Source organism: Chelonia mydas, chromosome 19 (genome assembly GCF_015237465.2).
Source record: "Chelonia mydas isolate rCheMyd1 chromosome 19, rCheMyd1.pri.v2, whole genome shotgun sequence".
Lineage (NCBI taxonomy): Eukaryota > Metazoa > Chordata > Testudines > Cheloniidae > Chelonia > Chelonia mydas.
The window spans coordinates 8290737-8302785 of record NC_051259.2 but is presented as its reverse complement, the minus strand read 5'-3'; the positions used below and the strand labels follow the sequence as shown (position 1 = coordinate 8302785).

The following is a 12049-nucleotide window of genomic DNA, read 5'->3' as shown; positions in this document are numbered from 1 at the left end:
GGAACTGGGACATCCTGAATTCTCGTCCTGCCTTTCCCACTAACTTGCCATGTGGCCTTGCGCAAGTCCTAGCACTGCACTGTGCCTCAGTTTCCACACAGGTGAAATAATAGGACTGACCTACCTGGGCCACAGAGGTGTGGGGAGGATCAAATAGTCCTTTATAAAGTGCTTTGAACATGCAAAGCTCTATACAAACAGTATGTGTTCTTGTTACTAACCAGTTTGTAATCAGACCCGTATTGTGACAAATTGGTTCCTTTCTGGGGCTCAGCGGTAAGCGTCGGGTGGCTCATTTCCACTTGGGAAGCCAGCTTGCTCATTTAACTACAGCAGCGGGCAAGCTGGGAAGGCACACACAGAATATGGCATTGTCCACTTTATCCTACCCCAGGCTTCACGGCATTGCCGAGTTGGGCTGCAATACGGAGGAGTGACCGGGAGAGTCTTTTCCACTTACAACCACCAAGATCCCCGTGCAGAATGTAAGCGCTGCTGTATGCCCGTTCTCCCAGAGAGGCAGAGGCAGATTAAGGTTTTGTGGGGCCCTGGGCCAGAGCAAGTGGGAGCCCCGCCCCATCCCTTCTGCCTGAATTCCTCCTGCCCCTCCCCCCCGTGCTCCTGCCGGGGGGAAAAGGGGTCGGGGCACAGGGGCTTCCCCCTCCCACCGCAGCGCTGTTCTTGGGGAGCATGGTTGGGGCTCCTCCCCTGCTCTCCAGCAGGAGCACCAGGCAGGCAGAGTGCGGCAAGCCCCTGCGGCCCAACCCCAGGGTCCCCAGCAGGAGCGCTAGATGGGCGGAGTGGCCCAGTGGCTAATCTGCAACTGCAGAGAAGAACAAATGCAGCCTGAATATATAGCATCAGCAGGAGAGCCGGCACTCCAAATTCTTGGCTCCTTCCAAGGGGCTACATCTTTCCTGGCCGCGGACTGGTTACAACTTCAGTGACAGTCATAAAATCAACTGCTTGGAACCAGAAATTATAAAGGGCAGGGGGAGAAGCATTTCAACAGCTGATTTAAAGCCAAGGCCATGGCTCCCCGTCATACCAGAGTTCCTCATTAAAATATAATTGATGTCACAGGGCCTCACACAGCTACGTTCCCATAAATCACAGGAGGAGCTTGTAACCGTTTGGAAGGGGCAAAGAGAACAAACCGTCTTTCATTGCACAGAGCACGTTCCCTCCAGGTCTCTACTGGGATCATTAATGGGGCAATAGCATTAACTGTGCAATACTCAGAAATAAGAGGCGTCAGTTTCCAGCAAATCTAGTAATTTGTCAGGCACAGAGGACAGGACAGACCCTCAGGGGGTGTAAATCATCAAAGTCCCTTGGCAGCCAATGGAGATACATCAGTTGACAGCACCAGAGCATCTGGCCCATCCATTCTAAGACAGTGCAGAATCCAAGGAATGTCAGATTGCCTTTGAAACGGGAAGTGCATCAAGCAGGTGAAGGGGCAAGTTTTGCCTTTTCATTCAGATTTGTTAATTACTTGCTTTAGAACTGTGACCGGTGCTCAATAATTTGCTCTTCTCTGCACTTTTCAGAAGATCTCAAAATGCTTTATAAGCAGGTTGATTTCCTATATCTAGGGCCTTTCAGTGGAGGGCATTAAACATGACCCATGGGAAAACTGAGGCACAAAGTAACTTGTCCAGAGCCATGTAGCTGTTACACAAACACAACAAGGAGGTCCCAGCCTCTTTGGCAATGAACATGGGAGAGGACAGAGATCCAGAGGCTGTAGGGGCAGATAGAAGGGTGAGTGGATGGGCAGGGGCAGAAACAAAACCGTCATGGAGTAGGATGACAATCTACCCAGCTGCCAAAATCCCCCAACCCTCCTCTTAGATTCTTCAATTGCTTGTCCACTTTTGTACTAGGAGTTCTGCTTTGTAAGCCGACTCCAGTCATCCCAGATATAGACAGCTGCATGCTGCTTTAAACACAGAGTGGAAGTCTAGGGCTGTGTCACACAGGTGTGTCCCACGCTGCTGCCTTACGCAACCGAAAACCAAGATGACTTTATATGACAAATGAAGCCTCTCCAAAAAGTCTTTCATATTTCATCCACCTACAGCTGGGAAAGGCACCCAGTCTGGAGGCGACTTGTCCCACCCAGGCTTATTTCAGCTTTGAAAGTGCTACCCACTGATAAGAGTGGGTGAACACGCCAATTCGGACTCAAAAAAGAGGCAAGTGTGTCCAGTTGTTAGAGCAGGGGGCCAGGGAGACTATTCCCAGCTCTGCCACCAACTTCCTGTGTGACACTGACCAAATCACTGCATTAGCTCAGTTTCCCCATCTGTAGAATGGGGACGCTACCTGCCTACATCAGGCATTTAGCAACCCTCTGGTGAAAGGTCCACTATAGATGCTGAGTAACATTAAAACTATTAACTGAATCGAACCTTCATCTAGGTCTGAATCAGACACAAGCTTTATGGGAGACTGGGAAAATTTAGGTCAACTTTCTTCATGCTGCTCTGCACTTTTGACCAACATGGAAGGAGAATCTTTGGACACAAAGTTACACAAGTTCTCTCCAATTCATCCTAGACATAAGGCAGTTGGAGTCACACGAACCTCATGCTATTGGGTTTCCAGTCCGATTTCTCAGTCAAAAAGACTCAGGTAAGTCCTGAAGAGAAATCCAGGTAAATCAAGGTTGTTCCACTGAGCCACATTGGTTTATACCAGCTGAGGCCCACAAAGTAAACGCCAAGGAAAAAGAGAATTGCTTAGGGTGAAGCAATAGGATGAAATCGTGCAAAAGGAAAATTAAGGCTAGGAGAGCAGGAAACATTTCACAATATCCTAAGATCTAATAGATTGTAGCAGAGTTTGCATCTGAGTAAGATATTTGCTCAACAATAACTGGTGGCAATGAGTTCCAAAGGTTAATTACAAGTTGGATATGATGGTATTTCATTTGATCTGCTTTACATGTGTTGCCTTTTAATTTCCTTGTTCCTCTGATTTGGGTAAGGATAAGAACCCCTGGCTGATTCTATCTCCCAAGTATTCATTACTTCATATCAGATATAGTAACAAACAAAAATCAAGTTATAGGTGGTTGCCGCAACCAGACAGGACCCTTTCTTCCCCAGCCTCACAGGAACTTATCTGCGTAGGGGACTCAGATTCACACAGCCAGGTAGCATAGTCAGTTCTGACCCAAGATAGCAGTAACAGCGTAGTTACCATCTGATGTCTGGTTGGAGCCGACATCACAAGAGGCATCCCCGAGGTCAGTCTCAGCAGAGAGGCCATTGATGGTACGAACAGGGGATGAGCTACCCTGGTTTTCAGAGGGAGCTTCTTCATGTCAGGGCTGAGGAGGGCAGATGTGTGTGGGGGGTGGGGGGGGAGACTAGCACTGCTGCTGCCCATGCTATCTTGGTCTTTGGATAGAAGATGCCAACCTCCAGGGCTGTCAAGCTGACACTTAAGGCCTTGATTCAGGAACAGGCTCAGGTTCCTTCCTAACACTAAGCATGTGACCGGTCCCAGTCAGGGCTACCCGTTTGCTGAAAACTACACCCATATTGAATCACCTTCCTGCACCTGGGCCTTGAGCCGTGGGATGGGATTTTCTGACGCCCGCGGGGCTTGTTGCTCTGTTCCCACTGACCTCAATATCAAACTGCCAGGCAGACACCAGTGCCGAGCGTGTTAGAAGACCCACCCGGGAAGCCCACTTCACTCAGACCTCCTCACACCGACCTCAGCGGAACGGGACAGCAGCAAGAGTCACTTTAACCTACCCCCGGCACACGCTAGCCGCTGCCAACATTCTGGGCCGGTTTCTTCCGCCTTGTTAGGCGCTTGTCAGGAGCCCCGTCACCAAAACCACCTAATGCACAAACTGGCGTCAATCTAATTCTCCTGTCTCCCTCTGCGCTAAAACCTGGCCCTGTGCCAGTAAAAACAATTAATTCATTTTCCAGGCAGTCCCTGGTGCTTGCAAGGTGCGATCATAGCTGTGTGTGCGTGGAGGACTCGCTGTCTAGATTTACGAAAATAAGCCTGGCAGTGGATGAGTCTTTCCTCATTCATTGGGGGAAGGGAGTGGTTCAGAGTTATTTATTTCAGAACTCGTTCTGGAAAATAGCAATTAGCTCGTTCTCAGGGATGCACCCCTCCACTGAAATCAATGGGCCAGATCCCCAGTTGGTGTAAACCCATGTCGCTCCATTAAAGTCAACAGAGCTATGCCATTTTACACCAGTGGAGGATCCTGCCCATTGCCAATAGGGATCAAGCCCTGAAGGGTTTTTCATATGTGATTAACACTTCCTCAACTGTACAAGAGACGCCAGCTATAACTCGGTGTCTCTGACTGCTAGGAAAACAGAGAGCAGGAGCTGGCTTTATCTGCACATATCTCAGCATGCTGGAGTAACAAGGCCTGTTTAAAGAGTGTTTCAGCTAATGCCCCAGAGCTGCGCAGGATCCGCAAAGAAGCTATGTTCAGCAAGTGCCATATTGCCCTGCAAACTCTCAACACAGCAAAACTCTCCCCCCCACCAGCATCTTGGGGGCAGTCACAGGTTACCTTAGAAAGAGAATTTCCGAAGCAGCAGCTTTGGGGCTGAACCGGGAACCGAAAGGAGAGCAGCAGTAGGCGTGCTCAGGCAGATCACTGACTGGGGTTTGGATTCACCTTCAGTGAGGTCCTCCAAGAATCACTTACAGTCTAAACTAAGAAAAGGCTGATTCCCAGAAGCCCTTTCCCCAGGCTCCCCCAACCTTGCCTAAGCACAAGCTCTTCCACGTAGGGGAGACATGTTTGTCATCGGGGGGGTGTTCCCTGTCAGGTCTGATTACACCTCAAAATCACACTTTGCACATAGTTTGGTTACAAAACAACCCAATCTCCCACCTGCGGCGCCAGCTCCAATCTTCAACTTTTTTCTCTGGGGTCACTTAGCAAAGAAAGCAAGATGCTGTACAATAACTTCAGGTGAAATTCTTGATCTCTTTCCAGGCAAAGGATCACCTCGTGGCTAGGAGGGATCCTTCAACTTCAACAATCAAAGCCTCCCTTTTCAGACAATGGCAGCTTAACAAAGCTATTTGCTCCGTCTCTGAGGAGGGCATTGCTATTATTTGCTGTTCGTTGCTCCCAAGTTATAATTACAACAGTACACAATAACGTCAAGCTGCAGCTTGGTGGCCCAGGACCAGGGTTTTCCAGACACAACAAGCACCTCAGAGGTGGGTAGGGCACAATGAAAGTGCACTCGACGTAGTCTTTGTCTGGCAACATGAGCCCTTTGACAGAAGATTAGTGAGAGTCCTGCTGCATGGCAAACCCGTTCTCATGAGCTTTATTACAGTATCAAATGATCAGCTGAGAACAAGCTGACAGTGCTGCATACCCCTCAAAGTGTCTATTCCCATAAGAGCTGCCACAGTGGGTCACCCATTGTCCATCTTGCCCAATATTGTGTCTCCAACAGTGGCTCATACCTGAGCTTCAGGGGGAGTGTACAGAGCAGGGTAGTTATGGAGTGAGCTACCCTTGTCTTCCACTCCCAATTTCTGGTTGTCAGGCTGAGGGACACCAAGAGCACGGGGTGACATCCCTGACCATCTTGGCTGATAGCCATTGATAGACCTGTCTGCCATGAACATATCCAGTTCTTTTTTCAACCCAAATAATTGTTTGGCTTTTACAGCATCCCCTGGCAATGGCCAGTTGTGCGTTGTGTGAAAAATCCTCCCATCACTTTGTAGGGCAGGGTAGGGACAGAGCTGTCCTTGAAGTTAATCTCCCACACTGCCATGGCAGGATGTGCAGACATCACCATGATGACAGTTTTACTCTTCTGAAGTCATTGAAGGAAACTCTTGGACAACTCAACCCTGGGAGCTAAAAGGCCACCGGCTTGTTTCCAGGAAGTCATTAAGGAGCCATCTGTAACAGCTAACAGGCAAAGGTGTGAATCAAAAGTACCAGAGTAAAATACTGTCCAACATGGACATTGACTAAAGCTGCCTTCACAAACCCTGTGTGGTTATCAAAGGCAGACTCTAAGAGGACTTTCCCAGTCTCATTCATTCCAGTGTTAGTGGAGATGGAGCCCAAAGTTCTCAGAGACCTCTTGGAAATTTTTTACATCATCCCTGAATTTTTATCTTCCATTGAATTCCATATTGGATTGGCAGATCATCAGCTGGTGAGAATTTGCATAGCTCCATTCATGTCAATGCAGTGACACCAGTTTACACCAGCTGATGATCTTGCCCAATGTACCTTAACCATGATCTGGAGGGACCACCTATAGGGGAGAGAAGGGAGTTCAGTCTAGGGGTTAGTCAATCCTTGGGACTATCAACACTGGGAGCCAGCTAGTACCTACAGAGGTGGTGATGTGGTTTGTGATGTGAACATGCTGGAACCAGGTGAGACTCACCCCCTCTGACTCATTTCACATGAGCCACCAAACCACCAACAGATGGTAACAACCTTCATTACCACTGACTTACCTCAGGCTTGGAAGGTTGCTCTAGACAGGGCCTGTTGTCCCTAGCACATCAAACCAATGCATCAAAGAACAACACGTTTTCATAGTGTTGCTTTCAGCAGGAGATACAAATCCTTTTCTTAATCAAGGCAGGAATGTATGTCTAAATCCATGTTAACGTTCATTCTGTCAGGGGCATCTATAAATTCTGGGTGCGTGTTCATATGTAGGGTCTGACCATCACCTACCGGAGTCCAGGAAGGACTCCCATGGCTGTGGATCATTCCAGTAGCGAATGATGGCTGATGAGTTGGCAAAACTGGGAGAGGAGGTGCCCTGTTTGTACCTAACCCTTGTGAAGAGTCAGTGGAACACAATGCAAAGCTTTCTAACCCTGCTGTTTTCTCTGCAGCCCAACAGGCTAGTCAGACTCCACACTGGCCAGTCCTGATCCGGGCAAGGCCTGATGCCAGTTATGCACACTAGTTGTGAGAAGCAAACATTTGTCCCTTGCAGATTGAGATAAGATAAATTCACTCTAAGCTCAGGCTTTCATTCTGAGAGATCCTCCATTAAACCACCCAGCCAACTCCCCCTCACACACACCCTTCCCGAGGAGCCTTCACCACTCAAAATAAAGTTAGTACAAACAAACGTTATCCCAAATCTTTAAAGGGCAGAAAGAATTCTGTGTTTTACATGCTCCAAATGGCACAGACCTCACATAGCTTTGATATTTATTATCTTGTTAAAATACGGTTTCATCCTGTGGCAGGGCACCAAAGGGTACAAAGATCCTAGGCGCCCAGTGCAAATGCAGATCAGAGATTTGCTTACCCGCGTTTGCATTTTTTATAGACTTTATAGATGCTTTCTTCAGGCAGCCCATATTTTTCTGAAATCTGCAGGAGAAAACGTGACACTTTACAATCTTTTTTTTTTTGCACATTCAAAATGAAATTCCAGCAGATAAAATAAAAGGGATCTTTGCCTTTGGGTCACTCCTCACTGGAGGAATTCTCCCCCCACTCCCCTTCGCCACCTCCTTATAAAAAAAATGCTAGAGCAATGATCGACCACACTGCGGCTTATACTGGGGTTACTACAGTAACCTGGCCTTTTGCTGATGCTGCACGGTTGAATGGGAATCAGGAGACCTGGGTGTTAACTCCTGGCTCCACCACAGAAGCGGTACGTGACCTTGGGAAGTCACCTCTGTTCCCCTTCCCTTCCTTTCTCCATCTGGTCTGTTTGGGCCCCAGCCCTGCAACTTCATGCGCACAGAGACTAATGCACCTGTGGAAAGCCTCTGCACCTTATAGCTTTTGGTTTGATGCTGCCCATTACCAACAGAAAGTGCATGTCTGACTCCGATAGCCCTGAATCCCTTCCGATCACGACTTTTGCTGAAGTTCTGGGTCAAGCTGCAAAGGCTTCTAGCATCATAAGCACTTTGATGATGCTCTGAGCAGGTTCGGAAGTTGAGGGAGAGTTTTACATTCATTCTGCAGCATTTTCTGTGAAGGTTTATGGCTGCATTGCCAGGGTGAGGAAGCTATAACCTGACATTCTGCAACCTGCCTCTGCTCGGTTTTTAAAAGTTCGCAAAAGCAAAAGGCCCTCCCTCCCACCCCCACCCAAAGCGCTGCCATAAAGGCACCATTGGATCATTTAGGTTTATTGTTTGTTTTATTCCACCCCCCGAAAGAGGAGCTAGGGTTATCGAGGATTCTTCTGATAATCATCACAGAAATATGCCTTGTGTGTTCCTCAAACAGAAAATTCCAACCCAAGGTGGATAGCAGGTAGACTTGCCCTGACTTCAGATCCCCCTCAGATAGAGCCAGGGAACGGTGAGGGATGTTTTACAGCTGAAAATATGAAAACACTGTAATAAAAGGAGAATCCCAGGGCTTTTATACTGTGATCTGAACAAAAGCCTGGAGAGAGCTCACCTCTCACGCCACAGCTCTTAACACATCAGATGACTTTTTCACTGGGCTGGAATTCTTAGCACAAGGCCCATGAACCATTTAGATCCTCAAAATAGGGCAGACGGGAGATAGAAGTGGTGCACCGTCCTTGTGCTGAGCCCCTGCACGGGGAGTTAATTCTAACACCCTCCCGAGCACAGATTTCCTAGAACACACTGCAGTTTATGTGGCATAGTCATGGCACGAAACTTACAGCATTCCTGAGTCCTTGGAGATCTGGCGTCTTCAACATGAGAGCATCGAATACTTCCTCGGATTCCCTCCGCACATATAACAAGACTGGGACAGACAACAGGCAGCTTTTAAACCACTGGTTGCAGGTGTTTGCAGCACATTTCCAAAGCTTGTAGGATCCCATTTAAATGAAGATCCTGAGTGAGTTGGGCCAAGTGATGAACCATTGGCCAAACAAATTGAATTCCCATCGGGGAGGTTCTGGAAGCTGTTTGGGGCAGGGACCCTTTGTTCTGTGTTTGCCCCGCGCCTAGCAACATGGGGGCCTGGGCTGTGGTTCGGGCTGCTTGGTGCTACGATAATCTCAATAATTACAATACCTCTCTTTGCATCTTCTTCTTTGGCTAGTTTGGAAGGTGAAGGGTCAAACTCATCCGAGAAGGAGGGACAGCTCCGTTTTAATGGCAACCTAAGTAAACACGAGAGGAGACCATCAGGAAGACGTATGACAGAAGCAAACTTTCCAACAGTTAAAGCGGAGGTTCCCAAACACCGGTGACAGAATCATTACCGGAGCTGGACTGTGGCCAGGACACCGAGGAGAACACCCCTCTCCTTGAGTGCAACAGGCTCTTCAGTGATCACAAGCGGTGAGGGTTTTACATCCCAGGCAAAAGACATGTAAAGTCTCGGGATTATTGGGCCCGGTCCAAAAGCTGTTGAAGTTAATGAGGGTCTTTCCACTGACTTTTGGATCAGGCTAAGGCGGGTATCTGAACTTCCCACCTCAGTGATTTTGAAAGCAAGGGTTTCTCTCCCTTTCAGCTTCCTTTACAGCTGCCTCTGCCTTTGGCTACCTTAGCCCTTCTGAGCCTAGTCAGGGATCATTCTGATTTTTAAGCCTGTCGCGTCACCCGATTAGCCCCAATAGCCTTTCGGGGTGGTAAAGGAAACATTACAGCAGTCTTTTTGGGGGGTGGGGCTGTGTGTTATGAGAGGCCGTTCCACACCGTGACATGATAGAAGACTTCAGTTCGGGCAGATGGTGCACCTGCAGGTAGCTGGTATGTGTGCTAAGCTCAACAGGTATCAAAACAATTATTGGCCCGAAGAGGCGAAAAGATTGATAAGTCCAAAAAAGACGTGTCCTTTCCTACCTGTTAACGTTGTTAGAAACAGCAGCAGCAGGAAGCACCTTGAATGAAAAGAACAAAAATTGTTTTAGTTTAAATTTTGTTTTAAAGAGCCCATAATCTGCCCCATGATGGGCTCCCCACTAAGATCCTCATTCTCACGTCGACATCACGGCCCGATCCTGGCCTTGGCTACAGCCATGCAGCTGAAGGCAGAATATGGCTGTGTAGGGTTCAGGGGAGGGATGTGCATATATGGGGTGAAATCTTGGCTCCATTTAAATCCAGGGAAGTTTTGCCATTGACTTCAGTGGAGCCAAGATTTCAGCAATGGATTCTTAGCTTATCCCCGGCTGCTTGGTCTGGCGGGAAGCTTGGCATCCCTTGTAGAGCAGCATTATCTCCTTTTCAGTGGGAAGGGCCTACCCATCTGCAGGACATTCGGGAGTTTGGGGGCCTGTGAAATGCCTTGTTGGGATGTGCCGTGGGGTGATGCAGTAGCATGACAATGCTGTCATCACTGGAATAGAATAATTCAGCCGGGGATGGAACAACATGGGCTGGTCTCAGGTTTGCAAACCCGGCTCATATTTTTGTTTTAAAGGTTGGATGATTTTTTCCTCTTATACCGTCATTTCCCCCAGGAAACTGTAATTAAAGAACAAACACACATCCACGCCTTTCTGACGAAGTGAAAGCCTGATAGAGTCTCATCCACTGTGATTCCTGTCCCACAGACAACAGTCCAGAATACACATCTTGTCAGAACCAAAAAGAGCTTGAATCTCGCAATCAATTCTGAATCCAGAGCCCATGGTTTCTCAGCAGATTCTGGTGTGGCAGACCAAGTTCTCCCGTTCCCTAGCTTCAACACTGTTGCACCAAAATATCATCCTGTTGCAAGACGACGTGGTGCCGGGACGCCACAATGTTGTCATGGCTGAATTTGCCCATTTGGACAAATTCAGACAGGTGGCAACTCAACTTCCTGAGTGATAGCCTCTGGAGCACTACTGATCACTTGTGAAGCCCAGCTCTTCCCAGCTGGAGGGAGGATCATTGGGAACACAGAAAGAAAAGGAGTACTTGTGGCACCTTAGAGGCTAACCAATTTATTTGAGCATAAGCTTTCATGAGCTACAGCTCACTTCATCAGATGTGAACTGTAGCTCACGAAAGCTTATGCTCAAATAAATTGGTTCGTCTCTAAGGTGCCACAAGTACTCCTGTTCTTTTTGCGAATACAGACTAACACGGCTGCTACTCTGAAACATGGGAACACAGAGAGAGGCAGGGGAGAAGCTGAGGGATATCCCACAGATGGAGGTGTTTTGAATGGAGGAATTTTGCTAGAGGTCATTTTCTGAAAATGCTTTTACTCTTTCCAGCTCAATCCACTGTGCAAATTTGCAGGTAATCCTTATACAGCCCTTCTTGAAAAAACCTTTTCCTCAAGTTCACTTTTCCCCAAATTAAATCTCCCTTGGCCTTGAAATTGTTAGTTAATAAAATTGATGCTGTTGGTTCTTTTCCTGTACACGATGCAATTAGTGTCTCTAGGACCCACTCCACTGACCCAGCTTTCAAGTTATATGTGTGTGTGTGTCTTCGGGAGATGTTTGTGTGCGTGTGTGTTCGGGGGATGTTTTAACAAGGACTTACCACACCACATCTCTGAAGATTTGAAAAATGGACATTTGGAATAAACAAGACCGGCTCAGTTTCTAAATCCGTCTCCGGCCTGAGGAATGTGATTTCGTTCCCTCGAAAGCCAGACAGCAAACAGCCTTTCAAACCTACGGGAACAACAGGAAATCTCATTTCAGAAAAGCTTTGCCAGTCTGCAGCTTCCTCGCATCAGTGGGAGCTGTCACGTTATGACAGAGATTCATGCACATGCACTGAGAACAAACAGCCCAAAGCTTTAAGAGTTACTCACGTGTTACTCATACAGAGTGCATGAAACACAAGATATTTCTTAATGAGCGGTGAATAAAGCCCTAACTCTCATCCATAGATGGATGAGGTTGGTGCGCAAATTTAGGACAGTTCATAGCTTTTACCCTTAACTGTTTCCAAAGGAGGTTTTATTTTATTTGTCCTTATTGGAAGAGCCATTCATGCCGGTGAAAGACACTAGCCGACCTGACGAGGAGGAGCGCTGGCTGGAGCCTACCAGATCAAAAGGCCCCGCTGGCACAGATGAGGGAGGGGCCACAGAACCCAGACATCAAGTGAGCATGGGCAACAAAAAATAAAACAGGAATGG

General features: G+C 47.8%; 1 protein-coding gene across 7 annotated transcripts in view; it reads right to left on the bottom strand.

Moving 5' to 3' along the window:
* The window catches only part of GRHL3 (grainyhead like transcription factor 3), an 82983-nt gene that overhangs the window by 982 nt on the left and 69952 nt on the right, over positions 1-12049 (bottom strand). For all 7 annotated transcript variants that reach the window (XM_043532320.1, XM_043532319.1, XM_043532322.1 and 4 more), the window contains 5 exons: positions 11443-11576; positions 9805-9842; positions 9028-9116; positions 8667-8752; positions 7317-7381 (listed from right to left, as the gene is read on the bottom strand). In XM_043532320.1, coding sequence (XP_043388255.1) covers positions 7317-7381; positions 8667-8752; positions 9028-9116; positions 9805-9842; positions 11443-11576 — 412 coding nt within the window. The remainder of the gene's footprint in view (positions 1-7316; positions 7382-8666; positions 8753-9027; positions 9117-9804; positions 9843-11442; positions 11577-12049) is intronic.